Source organism: Aythya marila (assembly GCF_965140915.1).
Source record: "Aythya marila genome assembly, chromosome: 1".
In the NCBI taxonomy this organism is placed as follows: Eukaryota; Metazoa; Chordata; class Aves; order Anseriformes; family Anatidae; genus Aythya; species Aythya marila.
In genome coordinates, this window is record NC_139042.1 from 178,326,256 (window position 1) to 178,349,796 (window position 23,541).

The following is a 23,541-nucleotide window of genomic DNA, read 5'->3' on the forward strand; positions in this document are numbered from 1 at the left end:
TTGTGTGAAAACACTAATCCCACAGCTCAGCTAGCGGGTGGTAGTTTGCTGCTGAGCCTCATCTCTACAGGTTTGTCTGTTCTGCATCATAGTCAGCACAAGTTTTAAGAATCAATTGCATCACATCAAATACATCAAATCACCATCAAAACCCACTAAAAAGAGCTGTAATAAAAATAGAGTTTTTATGTAACAGATTATGGTTACATAACTGCAGTATTTCAATTATTTTATTTGTTTGTTTAGAAAAAAAAAATCTACTTTTGCACAGAAAGCCTCCATATGTAAATCTCAGATACCTTAAATACTATTCCAAGGAACAGGACAAATGACCTTCAGGTTCTCTTTGTCCTCCTTACTGGTACCTTTAAAATTGGATATTTGAAATGCAAAATTTTCACATACAGCTCCAGATGGTACAAAGCACTTAGCTTTAAAGCACTGGAAGGCATTAATAAAAATTCTGAAAGTCACAGTTAGTACGAGTTTTTCAATTTAATCTTTATTTACTGTTATCAGTATATTAATGAAGAAAGGGAATCAACATGTTCCCAAAGTTCAAAGTATCACAAAGTTAAATGCTTATTTCCAATATAAACATTTATCTCTGTGAGGCTACATTCTTCAAGGAAATTGAACTTCAATTACAATTTATAGTCTCGAGTGCAAGATAGCAGTTTACATGAGGTTTATTTTATTACAGTAAACTGCAGCTCACTTCTCAGTTCAAAATGGTTTGTACATATCTCAAGGTTAGAAATTAATTACATACACACAGGAACACAGACTCACACAATCAATACAACAAGTTGACATAAGCAAAGTCATACTGCCTAACTTCATTTTGGGTTTTGATCTCTTCAAATGGGACCAGAAAACTTAACATCAGTAATCCATACTTTCTTAACATTTTTGTCAACATCGTATATTGAAGATTGACACAATAATACTATTAGAAACAAAAAGACCAAAACAAATGTTTTGCCACCCAAACCATCCTACACATTTTTTCCTGTGCCTCTCAATGCTTTTTTTTTTTTTTTTTTTTTGTATAGTGTCCCACAAGGCACGATGGATGCCAACACTACTCTAGAAATATTCTTTTATTCCATACCTTGAATGAAGTCAATAGCAAATCATATTCATATAAAAGAATACACAAATATAACACTATTTAACCAAAAATCTTTCTGAAGTGAAACAATGTATTTTGGAATGATGACTTTGTAGGCTTGGAGAGAGTGAAAATTATTCTACAATCTGTTATTCAAGGCACTCAACCCCAGTGAATATTTTATACAAGGCAGAAGCATTTCAACTGGAGAAATAAGTAAGATTAATGCTAGAACACTACATGAGCTTGAGCTGGTCTCTTATTAGCTGAAGCATTCACCAGAAACAGAAAAGACATCAAACTAAATCATAAAGAAGAATTTCAACCTGGATCTCTCATATCTTTTTGACTCCTTTTGGAGAAAGCCCAGTCTAATTAATATATGATGTGAAAATGTCCACTAATGCCCTTGTTTCAGGCTCAAGTGTCACATAGAAGCTGAAGTACAACTGATGTTGGTTTTATGTACACAAAAATGTAGTAATTTACATACTTTTCTGTGTACAGCATCTCAGGTACCTAGTACTTTACACATGAAAAGTCCATCTCTGTCTACATACTATCATTCACAGTGACCAACAGCAAATGTCCAGGGTGCAGCACAAAAGCAGGCCAACTATTTAGTCATGCTCCCCCAAAATACTTTCCCAGTACCTCTACTGAGCAGTAGTCCTAAGCATCATAATAGAATTTAAATGCTGAGCTTAGATATCTGCAGGAGTAATTTATTGAACCTCAATATCTATATTACTCAGGTAAGAGTTCCAATGACATTTCAATTACTAGAAGCTTGCATTTTGTATTTGCCATACAAATGTATTTGTAATATACATTCCAATTAAAATTCCAGAAGTCAATGGAACATGTGCCTAAGTGCATCAGGAACAGGATTCAAAAAGTGCTCTCCCATCTCCTCCAAATCCTCTCCTCTGCCTATATAGTAAATTACGTCTGTGCATTTGGCATTGAATGATTTCTACTGAGAGACCTTTAGTAAATGGGACAGTATTCCATATAGGCACATCACCTTGCCTTCTGATGACTAAATTAAGAGCAAGTTATAAGCATTTGCTGTCCAATGCAAATCTCTATTTTTCTGCAAGCCCCAAGTTCATATCATTTCCCAGAATAAAGGAACAGATTATATTTTTACTATTTCTATCGACATAGCTTTGCATTTCAGTATAAACTGGGCCATTTCCACAAAAAACATATTATTAATCCTCAAAACAGCAGAATGTTTCTGTATGTTTACCTCACACATTGTCTGTTCACTTTTTTGATATACTTACGTGTTAAAATAAAATATTAAATGTCTTAAAATGTACATAACACAGAAGCCACAAACATTTGCCAAATGTTCTTCAATACTCAACATTGTCCAACACCTTTCTTCTGAGCTGATACGAAATGCCTATTTGATCAACATGTCCAATCCTCCTGAGCCTGCAAAGGAAATCTAAAATCCAAATCCTTGACACTTGACTTTTGTAATTCTGTCTATCGATACCAACAACATCTCAGAAGTTATTTATCAATGTCAATGAAGCATTGATCTCATCTTACAGTTTGTAAACAATGTCACTGTGAATTTCAATACAAAAGCCAAAGGGGAAAAGGGCATAAATGTGTATCATACAGCAGCCTTCTGAGACAAAGTCTGGTAACAGTTAGTGTATAGTCCATATTCTGAAGTAAACACAGCAGCTAATATATACTACTTAATATATAGAAACGCAGAAGCTTTTGAATTATATCACTTGGAATACAATGTACACTAGTAGTAGGATATTTTTCCCTAGGAAAAGTAAGTAGATACCAAAAATCTGAAGAGAGGACACATTTGACATTTCAGAATGCTACAACTCCAGTCTTTGTTATCATTTGGGATATGAAGACAGTCTGCAACTTAATAGCAAATTTCAGATTCTTGCAGAGCTACAGATGAAAAAGCAACTGCTAGCGTTGGCTGTTTTTCGTATATTCTTATCACTCTAAAGACGATTTTCTGTTTTTTATTCTTCCCTGCAATTGAAGCTATTGAAGCCAAAATAAGCAAGCCAGTAATTAGACTAAATTTGCCAAAATGACAAGCTATTTAATATAAGGTATATATTCCTTTCTAATTGCTTTAAAGAAAGAGAGAATAAAAAGTTTTCTTCCTAAACATCAGCTACAAAAAGAATTAAAAAATGATAAATTTAGTGGATTATCAATTTTGTAAATTGATAGTATCTCAAAGTATCTCAAAGTATCTCAAAGGCTTGCCTAAGAATGTCATCATTAGGAATGTGTATTAATCCAACCATTCAATTTTCCTCTGATTACACGTAAATTAAGTTCTTTATATTTATAAATTTTATGTTCAGAAGTTAAATATTCATGCTCTGTAGGATTTTGCTCAGTGTTTACATTTTCAAAGCCAACAGAACTCAGTCTGCTTCTACTGATAACTGTAAAAAAAAATAAAATATATTGTTAAGGGGCATAAAATATGTAGAAAAATCTCACTGATATATTTTGCTTTATACTTTATGAATCTTCATCTTTCTTCAGAGCAATGCTCCACTGGATGTATGACAAGCTACAAAGTCTGAAGATATATTACTATATTAACTTCATTTATGCTATCCGGATACCACTACAATACTCTAGGCACCACAGTCATTTTCTTTTCTTACTTGCAATAATTAACACTAGATAGCAAGAGATGGCTAAATTAATTTATAACTTTATAGTTTCTTATACTAATTATTTCCTCTTCTTATATTTTAGGTCATCCTGTCATTCCTGCAAACACTAATCAATCATGGGATTTGAAGTTAATACTACTAAATAAATGAATTGCTTAATCTCCTATGACCATCTATACATGCTTCATCTTCACAAAGCTTATCAATTTTATGTCATCAAGGACAGAGTGACCTTCATTTCCACAAAATGTCTCTTACTACTGGACAAGTTGGTTGCAAATTTATCACTTATCCTCAGGAAGAAAGTCCTTCGCAATCAGCATTTGACAAATGCAAGTGTGCGTTTTATCAATTGACCGGGTCATACTGAATTGCAAAACCATAACCGTGGAATACTTACGGGGTCTGTTACTTTTCTGAACATTTGAGCTAAGATGAAGGACATGCAACTCAAAATTAATTTTCTACTTGGCCTAGTTATCACTGCAGTAGTACAAGCTGTAGAAAAAAAAGCAGACTGCCCAGAGTCATGTATATGTGAGATCAGACCTTGGTTCACTCCCAAGTCTGTGTATATGGAGGCTCCAACAGTGGACTGTAATGATTTAGGCCTTTTTAATTTTCCAGACAGACTGCCTGCCGACACACAGGTTTTACTTCTACAGACTAACAATATTGCAAAAATTGAACACTCAGTAGACTTTCCAGTGAATTTGACTGGTCTAGATTTATCTCAGAACAATTTATCCTCAGTGGCCAGTATTAATCTTACAAAGATACCACAGTTGCTTTCTGTGTACCTTGAAGAAAACAAACTTACTGAACTCCCTGAAGAATGTCTCTCTGGACTCCACAATTTGCAAGAGCTTTATATTAATCATAACCTGCTTTCTGTGATTGCACCTGGAGCTTTCATAGGCCTCAATAATCTTCTCAGACTTCATCTCAATTCAAACGGTCTGCAAATGATCAACAGTAAGTGGTTTGAAGCTATTCCTAATCTGGAGATTCTCATGATTGGAGAAAATCCAATAATCAGAATCGAAGATATGAACTTCAAGGCCCTTACCAATCTGCGCAGCCTAGTTTTAGCTGGAATAAATCTCACTGAAATACCAGATAATGCCTTGGCTGGCCTTGACAATTTAGAAAGCATTTCCTTTTATGACAATAGATTTGCTAGAGTGCCCCACATTGCTCTTCAAAAGGTTACAAATCTTAAATTTCTGGACCTAAATAAGAATCCCATTAACAGAATACGAAGAGGAGATTTTAGCAATATGCTGCACCTAAAAGAGTTAGGAATTAATAACATGCCTGAACTGATTTCCATAGATAGCCTTGCTGTTGACAATTTGCCAGATTTAAGAAAAATAGAAGCTACCAACAACCCCAGATTATCATACATTCATCCAAATGCATTCTACAGACTTCCCAAGCTGGAATCTCTCATGCTCAATAGCAACGCGCTGAGTGCCCTGTACCGCAGCACAATTGAATCATTGCCCAACCTGAAGGAAGTCAGTATACACAGCAATCCCATTAGATGTGATTGTGTCATCCGCTGGATTAACATGAATAAAACAAATATTCGCTTCATGGAGCCGGAGTCTCTGTTTTGTGTAGACCCTCCCGAATTCCAAGGCCAGAACGTGAGACAGATACACTTCCGAGAAATGATGGAAATCTGTCTCCCTCTGATAGCTCCTGAAAGCTTTCCATCTACTCTGGATTTGAAAACTGGTAGCCATATTTCCTTACACTGCAGAGCAACAGCAGAACCGGAACCTGAAATCTACTGGATAACGCCATCAGGACACAAACTTTTGCCTAATACTATTTCTAATAAGTACTACATTCATTCTGAAGGAACATTAGACATAAGTGATGTAACACAAAAAGAAAGTGGCTTATACACGTGCATAGCAACAAATTTAGTTGGGGCAGACCTAAAGTCAGTCATGATTAAAGTGGATGGCTCTTTTCCTCAGGACAGCAATGGACCTTTGAACATTAAAATAAAAGATATAAAATCTAATTCTGTTTTGGTTTCATGGAAAGCAAATTCTAAAATTCTGAAGTCCAGTGTTAGATGGACTGCTTTTCTGAAAGCAGAAAACTCTCAGGCTGCACAGAGCGCTCGAGTACCGTCTGATATACAGGTATACAACCTAACACATCTAAATCCATCAACTGAATACAAAATTTGTATAGATATTCCCACTATTTATCCACAAAATAAGAAACAATGTGTCAATGTAACCACAAAAGGACTGGACTTGGCAGTGAAAGGCTATGAAAAGAACAACGTAATAGGATTCCTTGTCTGCCTTGGTACTCTTCTGGGAATCATCTCTGTGGTATATCTCTACAGCTGCATCTCACGAGAGACGAACTATGACATCAGACACAGCTATCTAAAGAATTACCTGAAGAAGCAATCCTTTTCACTCAACGAGATTTATCCTCCTTTAATCAGTCTTTGGGACATGGGCAAAGAAAAAAGCACAGCAATGGAAGTAAAAGCAACTGTAATAGGTGTACCAACCAATATGTCATAAATATCAATCAATCTCTGAAATAAAAAGCACATGACTGCATTTGTGCTGAATAAAAAGGGAACAAGAAAAAGTACTTCATTTAGAAATTAGATGCCTGGACTTTGCTGCTGCTGACAAATGGAAATATGCCTCAGCATAAGAGAAGAATTTTAAATATGGCTTCTAAGGGTATTCTACCAACCAAATACGATTAACTTCATTTTCTAGAACTTTCATGAGACTTAAGTCTGGAATACAGTGAAAGTAGCCACATTTTCTGTATTTTTTTTTTAATTATTATTACATAAAAGTAGTGGAACTGAGCAATACCTCCTCCTGTGCTGTATTACACACACTAGCCACGAGTTTTTGCAGTGAACAGATATACTAGGATTGACACATGGTGTAATGAAATGGACAAATTCTGTAGAGTAGACACAGTGAGTATGTAAAATTTTTTTATGATGAAAATACATTTTTGATTAAAATCAAAACAGTTTTTGTCTTGTTTGTTTCCAAAACATATTCTGGGAGCTCTTGTCTAACAATAAACAAATTCATTATAAAGTCTTATAAAATATTTCCTTACATATTCTCACGTTTAAATGCCAATCTGAGCACATAGGTTATTTTTGCTGTCCTTAGGCTGTACAACTGCAATGAACTACACAATAAACACTTTCACAACTTACTTACCCATACTGGTAAGTAGCAATGTTGTATTTTACATGTTGATTACTGTGGGAGGAGGAAGAGAGAAGTGCAGAAAGGAGGCATAAGACTGACAGAGCAACAGGCTACTGTTTAAAGCACATTTTTAATTGCTTTGATACCCCCCCAGAAACCTGAAAACTAAATGCAATTTTTATACTCTGAAAATGTAAATTCAATATTTTGTCTTCAGTCAAAGGGGGAATTCAGTTATTAGTAATGTCTAAACTTTAGGCTGGTGATAGAGTGAACTTGGCTAGTTTGAACAGTTTAGATGATATTAAGGATTTCTTTCTGGACCTGCACACTTCTGTTCAGCAATAACAACAACTGACTAGTTTATAAACCTCCCCAGCTTTCACAGTGTAACAAGCAATAAATGACTGACAGAAACATTATTAGTAGAAATGAAATGAAACGAGACGAAAAGAGAACAATGAATACCTGACTCTACTCATATTGAGGTTAAAGTTCTCACGGGAGTAGGACTGGGTCCATAAGCAGCAAATGTGCACAAAAAACTGTTGATCAGAATGTTGATTACAAGCTAAAACCAATTCTGTTAGGATAAAAAAAGTGACTATTCCTAAATCCAGTACAGAAAAAATATCTGACTGTTAAGATAGCTGATGAAAAAATATGGTGACTACAAACAAAGAAATTGGTAGCAGAATTTTTTATGTTATTTCAGTTGATAGTTATATATACAAATAGGGAGAAAAAAAAAATATTGTAAATTGTACTTAGGGAATTAAATATTATTGGATGAATAGGTAGTTTGCATTACACAGTGAGAATAGGAGTGATGAATATTTCTTGTAAGTCATTAGTAAACTATACTTTTTAAACTATATAATAACTTACAGTTTTTTATAGACTTGGCTGAAGTAAACATTTGTGTGGACTCACAGACAAGATTTTTGGAGGTAGAAGCAGACGAGCTACTTCTTGTGCATCAATGTTACTTTTTCCACGTATTTATACATTTTTACATACTTTCAAAGTATTATTGGTCTTTAAACATCTATAACATGGAAAAATCATTTCCTTTTACCTACTGCTAATGAATAACATACTTTCATGTTAAAGACGTCCTTTTTCTAATTAAATCCCAGGATTTTAAAATCACATAAAGGTTGTTTTCGAAGTTGTCAAAGGCAGAAAGAACAACTTGATGTTAATTATAAACTATTAAACAATAGTATATTCATAGATTGTATATGCTTCACTGAAGAAAAAAAAAAAAAGAAAAAGAAAAAAAAATACTTGATGAAGCAGCACACACAGGCACATTGAAATGTATCGGATAAAGATGCTGAAAGGGTATGTCAGATTTTAGCACCATGGAGAGAACTTCCAGAGGGGATTTGTTTATGAAAAACAGGTACCCAACACCACAGCCATCACTGTGCACATAATGTACATGGTAACAAGAACTTTGTGGATATACCTTGCACACCTACCTCTAGAATCAAGTTACATTTAGAACTTACAATTATTAGAGTTTAGAAACAAGAATCTCACTTCTTTCATGCAAAAACAGCTCCACAGAGTGTTATAAAACAGCACATGAATACAACTCTAATGGGGAGCTCTGATATGAAAATTTCACACTTCCTGCCGTACTGAATAAATACAGATTATACTTGCTTTATTTAAATATTTCACCAATTTTTTTTTCTTGATAGACCAAATGCATTGGTATATAGAATTTTCATACTAACCTGCTGAGTAACTAATTATTTGAATAATTCCATACTTTATACAGATATCAAATGAAAATATACCAAACATTTTAAGAAGAAATGGATTATTCTATTTCCAACTGCTCAGATGCATATGATTTCACCTGTCGCTCAAAAAGAAAAATACAACTACATTTTGTTAAAGTACCTTTGTAATTCTCCTCTCCCATGACCTTGAAGAATACATTTTACAACTTTACACTTTCCTTTCTCTATCTCTTAAAGAAGAAACTAAGCTTTTGTTTTCAGTAGGAAAAAACAAAAACACTTTGGTAACCTAACAACCATAAAGATGCATCTCTAGTAATTAATCATAATTAAACTGAGTAGTATTATTTATTTGTTTATTTATGCCTTCACTTAAAAATGCCACTTGAAGAAATACTAGGAAAATGTCCATAAGAACAAGGTCAACAGTTTCTCTAAAATAGGTTACAAGATCACAGGAGTTTAAGTAGTTCATCCACTAAAACATTTGAGATTTCTTTAGGGGTGCTTATCTAACTGGATAAGCACCCCTAAACAGAGCAGGAATACAACTACAATAATCAGAACAGTGATATTCCTTCCAAGAGTTCTCACTCTTACCAAAAAATCTGCAGAATGAAACGCATGCAAAATTAGATTAAAACTTTTAGAAGACGTACTTACTAATGTATTCAAGGTAATACCAACATCCATTTATTCATGAACACATACATCAACCGCATTGCAATTCTTCAGTATTCTATGGACACTTTGAATTTAAATTGAAAATTTACGTTTCTAACAGGCAAGTAGAAACATTTTGAAATTATTCTATTTACAGTAAGAATGTCAAAGGCTAAAAGCATGGTGGTGGTGAAGCCATCAAAACTCACTTAAAACAGATTTAAGTATGTATACTGATTAATGAATGGTTGTTTTATCCTTCTATTATACACAAACCATTTTTAACCCTTTTATTATATACATACCTTCTGTGTGTGTGCGTGAAGTACCTGTGTTCCATTAGCAATGTAAGACAGCCTGCAGACCTTTATTTCATTATATCTATTTCATATTATTTTATGCATGTGTATAACACATGGCCTTGCTCAGAACTGGCACTGCTGTGAGCCACCTCCCATCCATATAAAGATAACATCTTTAATATCTACATAGAAACTCTCCACGATACTAGCCTCACAAATCTCTGAAAAGGTTCATTATTTCTCCATGACCAAATACATTCTTCACATTAAAATGAAACTTTTCCCCAGTGAAACTCTCAGGCAAGCAGTGGGATTGCGTAGTAATAAGTAAAAATGGATAGCTGTTCCTTCTGCAGGTATATTACTCCATAAACATATGAATTTATAAATCATCTTTTCAGCTGCAATATTTTAGTATGTACTTAATTTACATTACTTTACAGACGTGTAAAAAAACAAAAACATCCTAAACAGATTTTTCCCAGCCAAGCAGCCCCTGTAAAACAAACAAACAAAATTATTGGAAAAACTTCCTAATGGTGGTATAGTAAACTTTTAAATAATCTCTTCATTTACAGGGAGGTTGTTTTTTGGTTTTGTTTGTTTGTTTTCCACACAAGGCAAAGGCCTATTTTTTCTTCTGTTTTTTTTTTTTTTTTTTTTTTTTTTATTAACTTCAGTTCATTTGTATCCCATTTTAAGTTAATCAGAAGTTTTATTCTGACATTACCATTTTATATCATACTAACACAGAGATAGGTCTTTATTTGGTATAAATCACCAAACTTCCACTTACTGCTATAAAAAAAATAAACTATTTTAAACTATTTAAGTTATAAAGTCTAATCTTCAATGTTATATATTACAGCATGATGAAGTAAATACAGTAAACTAAGAACAAAGCACTCTGCTGGTAGGCCTTTACATTTCAGACTTTCATTTTCTGTATACAGCTTTCCTACATTCCTCTAAGGTAAGCAGGTAGGTGGTTGGTGCAAGATGCCCAAAGGAAAAGCAAAGTACGAGGGCCTTCTAAATTCTAGGAAACTCCTCTAATTCTGATAAAGAGAGTTTAAAAAAGAGAGAATTACTTCATGAAAACCACATTCAATCTATCTCAGCTTCATGCCAATTCCCCCATCTTGTGATGTTTGCAAATGACAAGACAGCAGAAATCAAACTTAAAATATGAATTTATGAACTTTTTGTGCAGGTTTATATTTTCCTATCATTAATGCTTTAATACTTTAATGCATTAATACTTACACACACATTCTGTATAAAACACTTGTGGTTCTAAATGACTGCTCTGAGTTTTGTAGATGACCTTGCTGAATTTTTTGGTGCACAGTGAGTAACTCACTGTAGTTACTTGGGAACATATGGCATTCCTCTTGACCATGTTTTAAAAAAATGACAGCAAGTATTGAGTATACATCATTTTAGAACAAATTCAGAACAATTAAAACAATTCAGAACAAATTATCTGTTCTTCAGGAAATTTTGTTACATGACTAGCCACTACAAAATTTATCACACAAACTTAAGACTTTTGCAGAAGTTTCAGACGACTTACCTATATTTTAGTTTCGTATTGTTTCAAGTCTCTATATTCAACTCATTTACTTCATAATTAGCTGGGTTGTTTACACTCTTTAATAGAAGCAGGAACTAACAACTAGCTACATTTAAACTCTTCAGAAAATTAATTTCTTCAGAGAAAAGTATTGTTACACAGCTGTGTTTCCTTCTTATTTAATAGTTTTCTCTAAAGACTCCAACACATTAAAAGCACTACTTACTGATTATTCACACCAGAAAACAGTAGCTCAGAAAAGGATTAATTTTAACTTGGCATTTGACAGCAAAAATCATTCCGAAACGTTACTAACAAAAGAAAGGAGAAGGCAAGATCAGTGTTTGAAAAGTCTGGCTAGGCAATACCCAAAACATAATACATTAATTCAGTGTTTGAATTCAGTTACCTTACCTCTTTCTGTCAGCTACCAGACTGAAAATTACCATGTTCTATTCATGGAAAGATTAAGCATTTACTACTTGGTAAAACATTTACGAATATCAATTCCAAAATTCCATCAGCTAACACAGCCAAAATGCTAACACACATATGTACATTTAAACTTCTATTCTAGCAACAATGATGTGAAACAATAACTGCAAATAGTAGCTTAAAAAAAATAATAAATAAAAGATTGCAGAACAAATGTTGATTTCCATTCTAAAAGGAAATTTCCATTTCCAAAATTCACTAATAAAAAGATTTCTTCCTCAATCTTGTGTTGCCCAGTCAGAGAAAAGACACAATGATCAAGAGTTACCAAGTAGTCTTTTGTATTATGAAGCCAGAGGAAACATTTAGGGAAAGTGCCTATATAGCCTAGAAAATAAGTTCACATAATAAACAATTCCTGAAGAATCAAGGAGAAAAATTTGGAAAGAATCACTCCATCAAAATTAAAGGAGAAAAATAATTCCTGTTAATGAACTGAATAGGGTAAAAACAGACTCTTGATAAGAAACTCTTAATCAGTACTCAATCAAACTCAATCAGTATGAAAAGTGAAGAAGACATTTCTAAGGATATAGTTAAACAGGAGAGAGAGAACAGACATTGAAGACAAGACTAACAATTCATCTTATGCTAAAGATGAGAAAGCCTGCATGGCATGCAATTAACAACTGCATACTGTTTTTGTAGAGGTTATAAACAAGACAACTAGAAACATATACTGAGTTAAAAAATACTGGTCTTGTTTACTTTGGATCATGTTACTTCATCACAACACAGCTTACAGAATCTTAAATAAATTTGGAGGGGTAGCAATAGATACCATTAAGCAAATGATCTTTTTAAAATACCTGTGAGTAACAGTGTTGCCATAAAATGCTAGGCAGGAAACAAACAAACAAAAATTTTTATATATATATATATATTTACCTCCCTAACCAATTGTTTTCACAGGTCAGTTGGTTGCCCTGCCATATAGCTTACAGTTGTACACCGTTTGAAACAACCTGAACCCATCTTCCAAGCTAAAGAAATAACTGGGGAATAAATACTATGCTACAAGAACAACAAAATGAGAAGTATTATCAGAAAAGGAGGAAGGTTGCCTAAACATTCTGTGACTATAAAATCTAGACACTGAGAGACAAAATGAACCCAAGATGCCAAAGGTCATGCAAATAAAATGAAAAAAATACTTAAATTATTCACATGATAGTTTTAGAAGTTGGATTTTTAAGAAAATAATTGTATTTAGACAGGTATATAGACATGTAGATAAATTCAAGATGAGTGAAACCTGGTTACTGACCTCTAGTGAGATCTGCATTATTGGAATATTAAAGTACATGACCATAACCTATCTCATGAGAACTGTGCTGTCAAACTGAGAACTGACCTATTCATTGCAAATTCAATAGAAGTTCTGAAGGAGTTGAATCCTCTTACATGTTTAAATCACAGGTCAGTGAAAAAGTAATATATTGTATCAGACTAAATTCTGTCCATGATTCAGTATTCTGAGGCAAAAGTTACAGACATTATTTGTAAATAGCATAAGCAGACAGTAGAAGTAGTAACGAATAATGAAAACTGACCCTATAAAAAGAGACTAACTATACTGTATACACACATTGAAACACTTCTTCTTATTGTTGTGTTTATATTAAGTAGTATTTAATTTCTGTAGTGAGAGTAGCAGTGCACAGACATGCATTGGCTTGCCTACCTGCTTAGCTATGATATTCTTAGAAAGATATAAAGCTGCAGTTACATTGAATTCTTCACAATTTCAAATTATATATATATATTTATGAAGTAGACTGATCTTCAAAAAACTGTAAAAGAAATACTGCAAGTAACCATTAACCTCAACTGTTCCCCCTCCCAACCACTCACCCCAAAACAAACAAACAAACAAAAAAATTACTTTTGTCCTTGTCTGCTTAAGAAATTACGATCAATTGTCAGAGCTACCAAATATGAACAAAACATAAACTACAACTGTTTAACTTCCATTTCTAGAATTACAACCACAAAAATTGAATACAAAGTAGTTTATATATTTAATTAATGCCAAGAAAAGAGTATCGAAGTCTATCTTTACAGATAGATAAACAATTTATTATTTGTTTACAACTATTTGGATAACCTGTGAACTCCTGTACCTGCTAAACCTAATTGATGACATTAGGTTTAACACTGAGGACAAAGGTATAACAAAACACACACAAAAAAAAAAAGCTTTCATTTTGAAAGCTTTTGGATGCATCCCTTCTGACACTCAGTTGCTGTTCCAAAGAACACCTATCTTCCTATCTTTCATAGGTCTTGTCAACCTTGTATGTACTAGGATCTATAGTATCCCAGAGCACCAAAACAAGCAAAGAAACAAACCAACCAACCAACCAAACAAACAAACAAACAAAACAGCTCTAGTTTGTAACATAACTACATAACTATGAATGAACAATGAATGAACACTCAGAACAATCACGTACACAAAGAAAATTTTATCTAAATTGTGATTTTACAGTCAGTGGAGCTCATTTCTATTTACCATAAGTGAAACTCTTACTTTCAGCACCCAATTGGGATAGCAATTTAGTTCCCTAAATTACGTTTCCTTGACTCAGATAGGAATGTATTTCAATTTATTTGGGGAGGAAAAAAAAAAAAAAAAATGTCCACTGTACTTGGAACATTAAAATGTATATTAGGATTTCTTTAGAAATTTAGAAAGAAAGCTTTCCATTCTCATTTGCCAAATTATTGTAACAGATCAAAGGTGGGTATTTACATAACATGGCTTAATAAAAAACATGAAAAGAAATGCAGATATGAAGTGTTGACATTCTTGCAGAACAATTGATATTCTTTGAACCAACAGTTTCAGATTTTAAAAAGTTCCATTGGAAAATGTTTAATTCTTTCTATTGCTCAACCCTCAAAGACATTCAAGTCTGTAAATCAATAGTCTTCAAAGCAACTGAATCATTTTTCCCTTCAGAGACAGATGAAAACTACAAATAAAATTCCTATGGCTGCTAAAAAAACGTTTTTTTACTTATCTCGTTCACTTGTTCAAGTGTTTTTTTTGTTTTGTTTTGTTTTGTTTTGTTTTTTCTCTCAGCTTCAATTATTTTTACACCCTTTTGGCCCAAAGTTCTTTTCTTGGCCTTGCTGCCTCCTCTGCCTTTCATGATCCCTGTTAGTCCTTTGCTTATTTCCTGCTACTATTGTTGCCAGGCTGTCACATCATTTCCAAGACTGCCAGTAAGGACAGATGTTGTCTGACTTAATAATGCTTAATATCAAGCAAACATCATATTAGGAAGCAAAACACTTGAATAGCAAAATACAAATATTAAAGAAAGACCTGGAATTCTTGAAAGAAAACCCTGGTGTAAAACAAATCAGCTAATGACATGAAGTATCTTTCAGGGAAATACAGCATAAAAATGTAATGACATTCAGATGAAAATAATGACAGTAATGTGGGAGTAAGGTAAAGCTGAAAGGGCAGGCAATTTGGGCAGATGGCCTATTCCTGATCCTAAAATAGATGATGTTCTTTTTAACATTACAGTTTAGAAGAGTGGAAAACTACTCCATCTGCCTTATCCTTATGTAGCTATTGTTCCTTATTCATGTTGATGACAATTTCATGCTGTGCTCCAAATAGCCATGATGCTTTTGGGAATCACAAAGCTATATGCTGGATGTATTCAGGTGCGAAGAGAAATTTAGAATAAATGGTCAAAAGAACAAGATATAATAATCGTAGTTTTTTGATCCAAGATCATTTACATCCATATCTACAAAATATACCTTCTCATGATAGATGGGAATTTGGAAATTTGGAACTTCTCCCCCCTTAAATTGAATTCAGTGATTTTCTCCCACCCACTCAAAGTATATAGTATATAGTCACATAACACCTCTATCATCTAACAGGATTTCCTGAAGCGGAAATTCTCGACTAAAACAGAAATGAATGAAAGTACATGGAAAGATACGTCCATACAGAAACACCTTCTTAGAACAGCTATCACAAATAATCACATTTTTCCTTCCCATTAAATTACCAGTTTAAACACACTACCAAGATCTACAGATTATTGAGTTCTAAGCACTACTCTGAATTCACGACTCATTGTGCTTCCTGGCTAGAACTCAAGGGAAAACAGAAATGCTGAGGACAGCTGTACCTACAGGAGATAGTCTTCCGTAGCTCAGTGCTGAATTAAGGGTGAAAGAAGGCAATAACTCTTGCCCTAGATACTACTTACTGCTTCAAAATGTCCACACACGACACAAAGCTACTTTCCAAGTCATTATCATAAAATACACTGGTTGACTCCTTTTGACAGTTGTCGTGGTTCCGCTCGAGTGGGCAGCCGAGCTCCACCACAGCCGCTCTCTCACTCCCCCTCCTCAAAGAGGAATGGGGAGAAAATATGTGAAAAGGGCTCAAGGATTGAGATAAGGATGAGAAAATCACGCAATAATTATTGTAACGGGCAAAACAGACTCGGCATAAGGAGATAGTAAGATTTATTGCCTACAACTAACAAGCGAGAGAAGTGAGAAAACAAAGGAAAAAAAAAACAAAAGCACCTTCCCCCCCCATCCACCCTTTTCCACCTCCTCCCCCCGAGCGGCGCAGGGGAACGGGGAATGGGGGTTATGGTCAGTCTACAGCACTTCTTCTCTGCCGCTCCTTCTCGGTCACTCTCGTCCCCTGTGCTGTGGGGTCCCACCCACGGGATGCAGTCCTTGATGAACTGATCCGGCGTGGGCTTCCCACAGGCAGCAGCTCTTCCAGAACTGCTCCAGATATGGGTCCGTACCACGGGGTCCATCCCTCAGGAGAAAACTGCTCCAACCTGGCTCCCCTACGGGCAGCAGCTCCTGCCAGATCACCTGCTCCTGCGTGGGCTCCTCTCCACGGGCTACAGGTCCGGCCCAGAATCTGCTCCGGCAGGGGTCTTCCACAGGCGACAGCCTCCGTCGGTGCAGGGCCACCTGCTCCACCGTGGTCTCCTCCACGGGCTGCAGCGTGGAACCCTGCTCCACCGTGGTACTCCATGGGCTGCAGGGGGACATCCTGCTTCACCATGGTCCTCACCACAGGCCGCAGGGGACTTCTGCTCCGGCGCCTGGAGCACCTCTCCCCCTCCTTCTACACTGACCTTGGTGCAAGGCTGTTCTCCCACTCCCTTGACTCTCCCGGCTGCTGTGTGGCGCAGCGTTTTTCCCTGTCTTAAATATGCTCTCACAGAGGCGCAAAACAACATCGCTTATTGGCTCGGATCTGGAAAACAATGGGGCCCTTCCCAAACATGGGGCAGCTTCTAGATCTTTCTCACAGAAACCACCCCTATGGCTCCCTGCTACCAAAACCTTGCCACGTAAACCCACTACAACAGTTCACCCCAACATTTTTTTTTTTAATCTCCATATACCATGCAGATTTACATTTAGATTTCCCAAGACCAATGCAACAATAGGCTTCTCCATGACATTTGGCATATCGCCTTGCCAGTCCTTGAACAGACTGGATTTAATCAGACAAAAATTGTTGGAAGCCGAAGAGACAGCTCTCAGGTTCACACAGAGAAGGAAACAAATTTAAGCAGTCCCACATTAATAACAAGGTATTAATGGCTGATCTTATTAATTTTAATTTAACGTATTAATGCCCGTTGTTACAGATGAAAAAGCAAGAACTGAACTCCTCCAGAAGCATGTACATATTTCACTCTCCATCATATGGGATGACCTGAGAGCTAGCTGCCAGAACAAGGACAAGTAGGGCAGTACGAGTCTCTTCTATCAATAGGAAAGCAAAAGACAAGGAAGAAATCAAGACACAAAAGTGAGTCTCTCTATATATTATTTCTCAAGGACTAAACTCACTAAATGCAGTTTCTAGTGGCATCACAACTATGCAAAAATTACCTTATTCATCTTTTTAAGGCTAGCAACTACATCATCTGCATCAGTACATCTTGAAAGAGAAACAAATGAGGTTATCTCTGTAACAGGAAAAAGAAAAAAAGAGGATTGAAGCATGCCCAAAATGAGGTGTGCATCAACAGTATGCTGCTTTTCAAGCTAACCAAATAAACCAAATAACTAGGAAACAAAACAAAATAAATAAATAAATAAATAAATAAATAAAGCTTAACAGCTTTCCTTAGTTGTGCTTCAGAACCTTATCAGAGAAAAGGGAATATGGTCATTTTAAAATAAGTAGAATAGCAATGGATTTTTCACTCTGATGACTGCTGAGTATATCTAAAAGACATAAAGATGGGATGATTTTATGGGACATTCAATCATTTGAGGAAATTCATTTATTCTATATGTTTTATATTTACAATATTCTAACATTTAAACTGAAGCTATAAGAAAAGGCCTACAGAGTTAGAATTATCACTTTTAAATTAAGTGCAAAGTGTCTAATAATTACACAAAATAAAAAATAACTTCAAAGTTCATTTCAATATGATAAAGCAACCATGATCATTAAACTACAGGCAATCAGATATGTCTTTCTTTACATACTAGGTAATAAAAGGATTAAATGAAATCAAACATTATCAATTCAATTTCCTCAGGTTAATGTAATCTTACCTTAACATTTACTATAAAATTGTATAGGTAAATATATATTATTTGGGTAGCTGTCTTAAAAAATGCGTTTTTGCTTAGTTAGACTATTGTGTAAACAGTAATACTATGACAGCTTCTGAGGAAAAAAAAAAAAAAGTTCTATGAATCCATTTATATGACTTTGAATCATCATGCTAAAACACAGTCATATGCATTTTACCAACTCGGTAGTGTTTCTGTGCTTTGCAAAAAATTGAAGTGTTTACTGACCTTAAGTGTTAGCCTTATGCAACTTAGTTCATAAATGCTCTGCAGTTATTTATGAGAAGTGTATGCCCATTTTTAGCCCAGTGCTACACTGAATATTCATGTGCCACATAATATATTCCCAAATGTGATACCATGTTTTCTTCTCCTAAAATACATGCTTGCACAACTTTACCTAAAGTAATATAACACATGAACACAACCACATCAATTCCATTTCTTCTAAAGCCACATGAAGATTCAATCCTCAAGCTAGTATGAATTGTATCTCCATGACTTCCAGACTGTTAGTTTGAGCTTCAGAATAGCAGTGTCCATCCTCACAACACTTACAAATGTGTATTCATGTTATGAATTTGAACATTTCTGACATATGTGAGTGTATGTCCAAATCACCGTTGACTTTCAGCATGTTAGAGATCCAATTCAAAACTACTTTCTTTTCCGCCCTTCTTGAAATTTCAATCTCTCTCTCACTTTCCATATTTCTTACATTCACTTAGCATTAATCTAAACTTTTTGTCCTTATACAAAATCACAGCAGCATGAGCATGGTCCTTTCTAACTACATTCTACTTCATTAACATCTTTTTCTCATGCTCCTATGAAACGTTTCCCATGTATCCTTCTCTAAGCTATTTGTTATTATTTCTGCATGATTATATGAAAAAAAAAAAAAAAAAAAAAAAAAAGCTGAATTGTTCTGTGGATTTAAGTGCAAATTTCAAGTGTAGCCAGAGAAAAATTGCTTCTATCAATAAACAAGACATATGAACCACAATCACAGCAATGTTCACAGCCTGCCAGGGAACAGTGGAGAGTTTGGTTAAATTTTAAGATTTGTAATGCTGGAATTTTTGCTGTTCTGTTCCCCTACCTTCTTGAACAGTTAACCCTTCTTAACCCCTAACATTATGTTAACTAAAGTTCAGTCTCTCCCTTAGTCTTCAAAAACCTGATTAAAATGGAGGATGTCTGCTAGTGCTAGAGGAATTTTAAGATTTTTCTAGCTCGTATGCTGTCTGGCTTATTAGAAAGAAAAAAAAAAAAAAAAAAAAAACAAAGAAAACAATCTTATTATTCATCCAGACTTTCAAAAGCATATTACAATTTATGAGCATATAAAAATAAAGACATTATGCCAAAGTATGGCTCTACTGAAGACAGTATGAAAGCAACGTACATCATTCATTTAATTGAAAACATTACAATAGCTTTTTAATTATGACAAAATGGGAAAAGAATGATATTACTTATTTAAAATACTTTGAATAGAATATTTTGTGGAGAGCATCTGTTTCAGGATTAAATAATTAAATATATATTGAAGAAAAAATAGATAGTCTAGTATTGTGTGTACCAGCAAAGGAATGTTCTTTGTATTCAGATGTTAACTAATTACAAACAAAATTCATGTGCCATACAATATTTTAAATTATACTCTAACGATCCCATTGTAAGATTAGAATCCACGTTTCCTCAAATTCTTACTTTTCCTGACCAAAAAGTTTGCAAGAGCCCGCTCCTACTATTCATCTCTAACAATCAATTATCTTCCTACAGGATTTCTTAGGCTTTGTCTTCCTCCTCCTTTTGTCTCCTTCATCTGAAAATTAAATTTTGCTCCAATTATCTTACACATGAAAGTTCCCTGTCATACAACATCACTCTCCCACTGTCACCATCTCCTCTTTTGCTAAATGTTCTTGCACTGAATTCTATTTTTCCCTTTCCAAAACTAATATTCCACTGCACTTGATGTACTTTCCAGTGAGTGGGGCTTACTTTTATCAAGTGTGGAAACTACCTCATAACAATTCAAAAAATGAAAGTCTAAGGGAAAAAAAAAAAGTTTAAAAAACTAAAAATAGACTACAAATCTCATCATAACAAATCAAGTGCAACAAATAAAAAACAAATCAAGTGCAACAAAAAACAACAAAACAGAAGGGGCTAACAAATCAAATGCAAATATTATAAATGAAGATGACAAAAAAATAAGAAGCTGTAGATACTCGAATGTATGTAAGTCAGTAGTAAAAAAATAAATAATAAATGGTAACAGGATGATAGAAATATTTTAGAACAAATTAGGAAGGAGATGGAAAAGTGTGGCCAAAAAGGACAAAACTGATAAAAGATCAAGTTGGCAATAGCACAAGATCAATAAATACTAGAAAAATGAATGACTGAGTTTTCACAAGTAGTTTTAATGATGTTAAAGAAGAAACCTAGGGTAGAGGTATGGCAAAGACTGTTGAAGAGGAAGGAGCTATGACACAGGTTTAACAGCCCATTCTGGAATCAAATTTAATTTAGCAAGAATTAGATTTAGGCAAGAGATGAATCAGTAGCTGGAAGCAAATTTTGGACAAGAAGAAGTGATGGGATTATCAAAACCAGAGAAAGACTAATGATAAAGAGACAAAGGAGCAGTTAAATGAAACAAGTGACCTTGAAGATACTATTTAATATATAAATACAGAAGTTTGTAATGAAGAAGAATGAACAAGAATGGGGAAGAAATACAAGACAACAGGAGTATGCTTTGGTTGGGACAAAATATTTAGTAAAGAAGAAAGTCACAAGATTCTTCTGAAATGTTGGGAAATAAACATGTTTAGGAGATAAATTATAATTTCTGTACCTCATTAGTAAAAATAAGCCAAGTGCCAACAAAAAAAAATACAGTACTAATTGTAAAATAATCAATACATAATATTATTTGAAATACTTAATATTTATTAGAATGTAAAAAGGAATAAAGGCTTAAATAATGAAGAAAAGCATGTTTGGAAATTATACCTAGAATGAGGAAAGCAGCTACAACAGGTAGTGTCATCTGGGATATTTCATCCAGGAGACAATTGAAAGCTGATAACCCTGTGTTAGGCAAAATATTTTCATAAAGAAATCTCAAAGGGAAGGAAACATTACTGCCTCTAATTAAGAGCTCAAGGTCCAGAAACCGCTTAACAATATCAATTTTAATGCCACTATTAACAAATTAAGGTTTGTGATTTCCTAAACATTACCGGAGCCACAGCTATTCTTATTGTTGCTTTTATGAAGCCTCAAAACTCTTTAAAAATAATTAATTCTAAAGGATTAACTCAACAAATCAGTTTAAAGGCAATAACAAAAGACATTGGAATGTATTCAAGTTTTTTCTAAGTTATATCCAAAGCAAAGGTATTCCACAAAAAAAAAAAAAAAAAAAAAAAAAAAAAAAAAAAAGCCAATCATTGTCACACAGACTAAAAGCTTCAAGAGAAAATAGTGGGAAGAGGAGGAGGAGAGGGGAGAACAAAGAAAACAAAAATCCCTTAAAATTAAGAAGAGGAAAGATGGAAGGCAATCACAACTAAATATTAAGTTACATAAGTTAAGCTAATATATTTAAGTTATATATGAAAATACTCACTGAAGCAAGAGGTAGACAGAATTCGACATGAAAAACTTCAAAGATTACAAAAAAAAAAAAGTAATTCTTAAAATCCATTTTTAAAAAGGATTAAAAGTCTGGAATAAACTAACTGAAAACTCCATGAAAACTTGAAAGTAAGACTCAATAAGCTAACTAGGTGACTAGGTGTCCATATGTAAACCCAGAGCTGAACCTTTCAGTCTTTGAGGACATATATCTACAATTAAAGATGCTCTGCAGATGCAGTTTGGAGAGATCTAAATGAGTAAGTCCACAAAGTGCGGTGTAGCACTTTCGAGGCTTTCACCAGCTTGAGTCCAAGTACATTTGAATATAATCAGTCTGACTTACCCTGCATAGCAGCTTTATCAACGACCTAGATGAGGAGACAAAATCATTTTCAAGTGTCACAACACTGAAGTGAAGGATGCAGTCAATATGTCTGGGGACAGAGCTGCCATTTAGAGGGACCAAGACAGGATGGACAATTAGGACAACAAGAGCTCATGAAATCCAAGGACACATATCAAGTCCTGCACCTCGGACAGATTAACTCCTGAAGTAAAACCCTGGGACTGGCTCAATGTGGAGCAGCTCTGCTGAAACAGACCCAGAGGTCCTAAAGACAGTTGGCTAAATATCCCTGGTAGTGACATAAGCTAACAGTATACCGGATCGTATTAACATGAATGTAGCTAGTAGACGAAGAAAATGATTATTCTTCTTTACTGACCACTTGCTAAACCATGTCTGTAATGTTGCATTCAATTCTGGGTTCCCACACACAGTAAAGACATTGCTCAAGTGGAACAAGTCCAGCAAGAGACTACCAAGCTGTTGGGGCCTGGAGCACTTGCCCTGAGAGGGAAGGCTGAGGGAGCTGGGATTGTTCAGCCCAGAAGAAAAAAGGACTGGGTGGAGTAAGTAGCATCCTTCCTGTATGTAAGAGGTACTAAGAAGACAGAGACAGGCACATTACTGAGGTGCACAGCAGGAGAATGAGTGACAACATCCATGAAGTGAAAGGAGGGGAGAGGGAAGTCTCATCCAGATATAGGAAAAAGAATTAATTATGAGGAAAATAATCTTGGGAACAAGTTGCCCAGCAATGTTATTAAATTTCTGGTTTTGGAGGTTTTCAGGACCCAACTGGGAAAAATCACAAGCAATGTGATCTGATTCACAGTTGACCCTGTTTTGACCTGGAGTTTGAACTAGATGACCTCTCTTCAATCTGAATAATTTTGAAGAGGAACTATATCCCCAGAGATTATATACAAAATGTAAACTGTTTAGAGAAGCAGAAATATTTTAGCTGAAATGACTCCAAAGTTTTGATCAGGAATATGGTCTTACTCCTTTTAAAGTTATCATTTAAAAAGGTTTCAGAATAGCTGCAGTCTCACAAAGGAGCTCTAGTTTGGGTAGATCATTAGGTCTTTTG

At 34.7% G+C, this 23,541-nt stretch overlaps 2 protein-coding genes across 3 annotated transcripts in view; one reads left to right on the forward strand and one right to left on the reverse strand.

The window, feature by feature from the left end:
- IMMP2L (inner mitochondrial membrane peptidase subunit 2) overlaps positions 1-23,541 on the reverse strand; it is a 462,507-nt gene that overhangs the window by 255,766 nt on the left and 183,200 nt on the right. The window lies entirely within an intron of this gene.
- Positions 4,242-6,764, forward strand: LRRN3 (leucine rich repeat neuronal 3; the record flags this gene model as incomplete). The annotated part of the gene is made up of 1 exon (XM_082752044.1): positions 4,242-6,764. One exon carries the CDS (start codon positions 4,242-4,244, stop codon positions 6,366-6,368), a length of 2,127 nt encoding a protein of 708 aa, XP_082608170.1. The 3' UTR covers positions 6,369-6,764.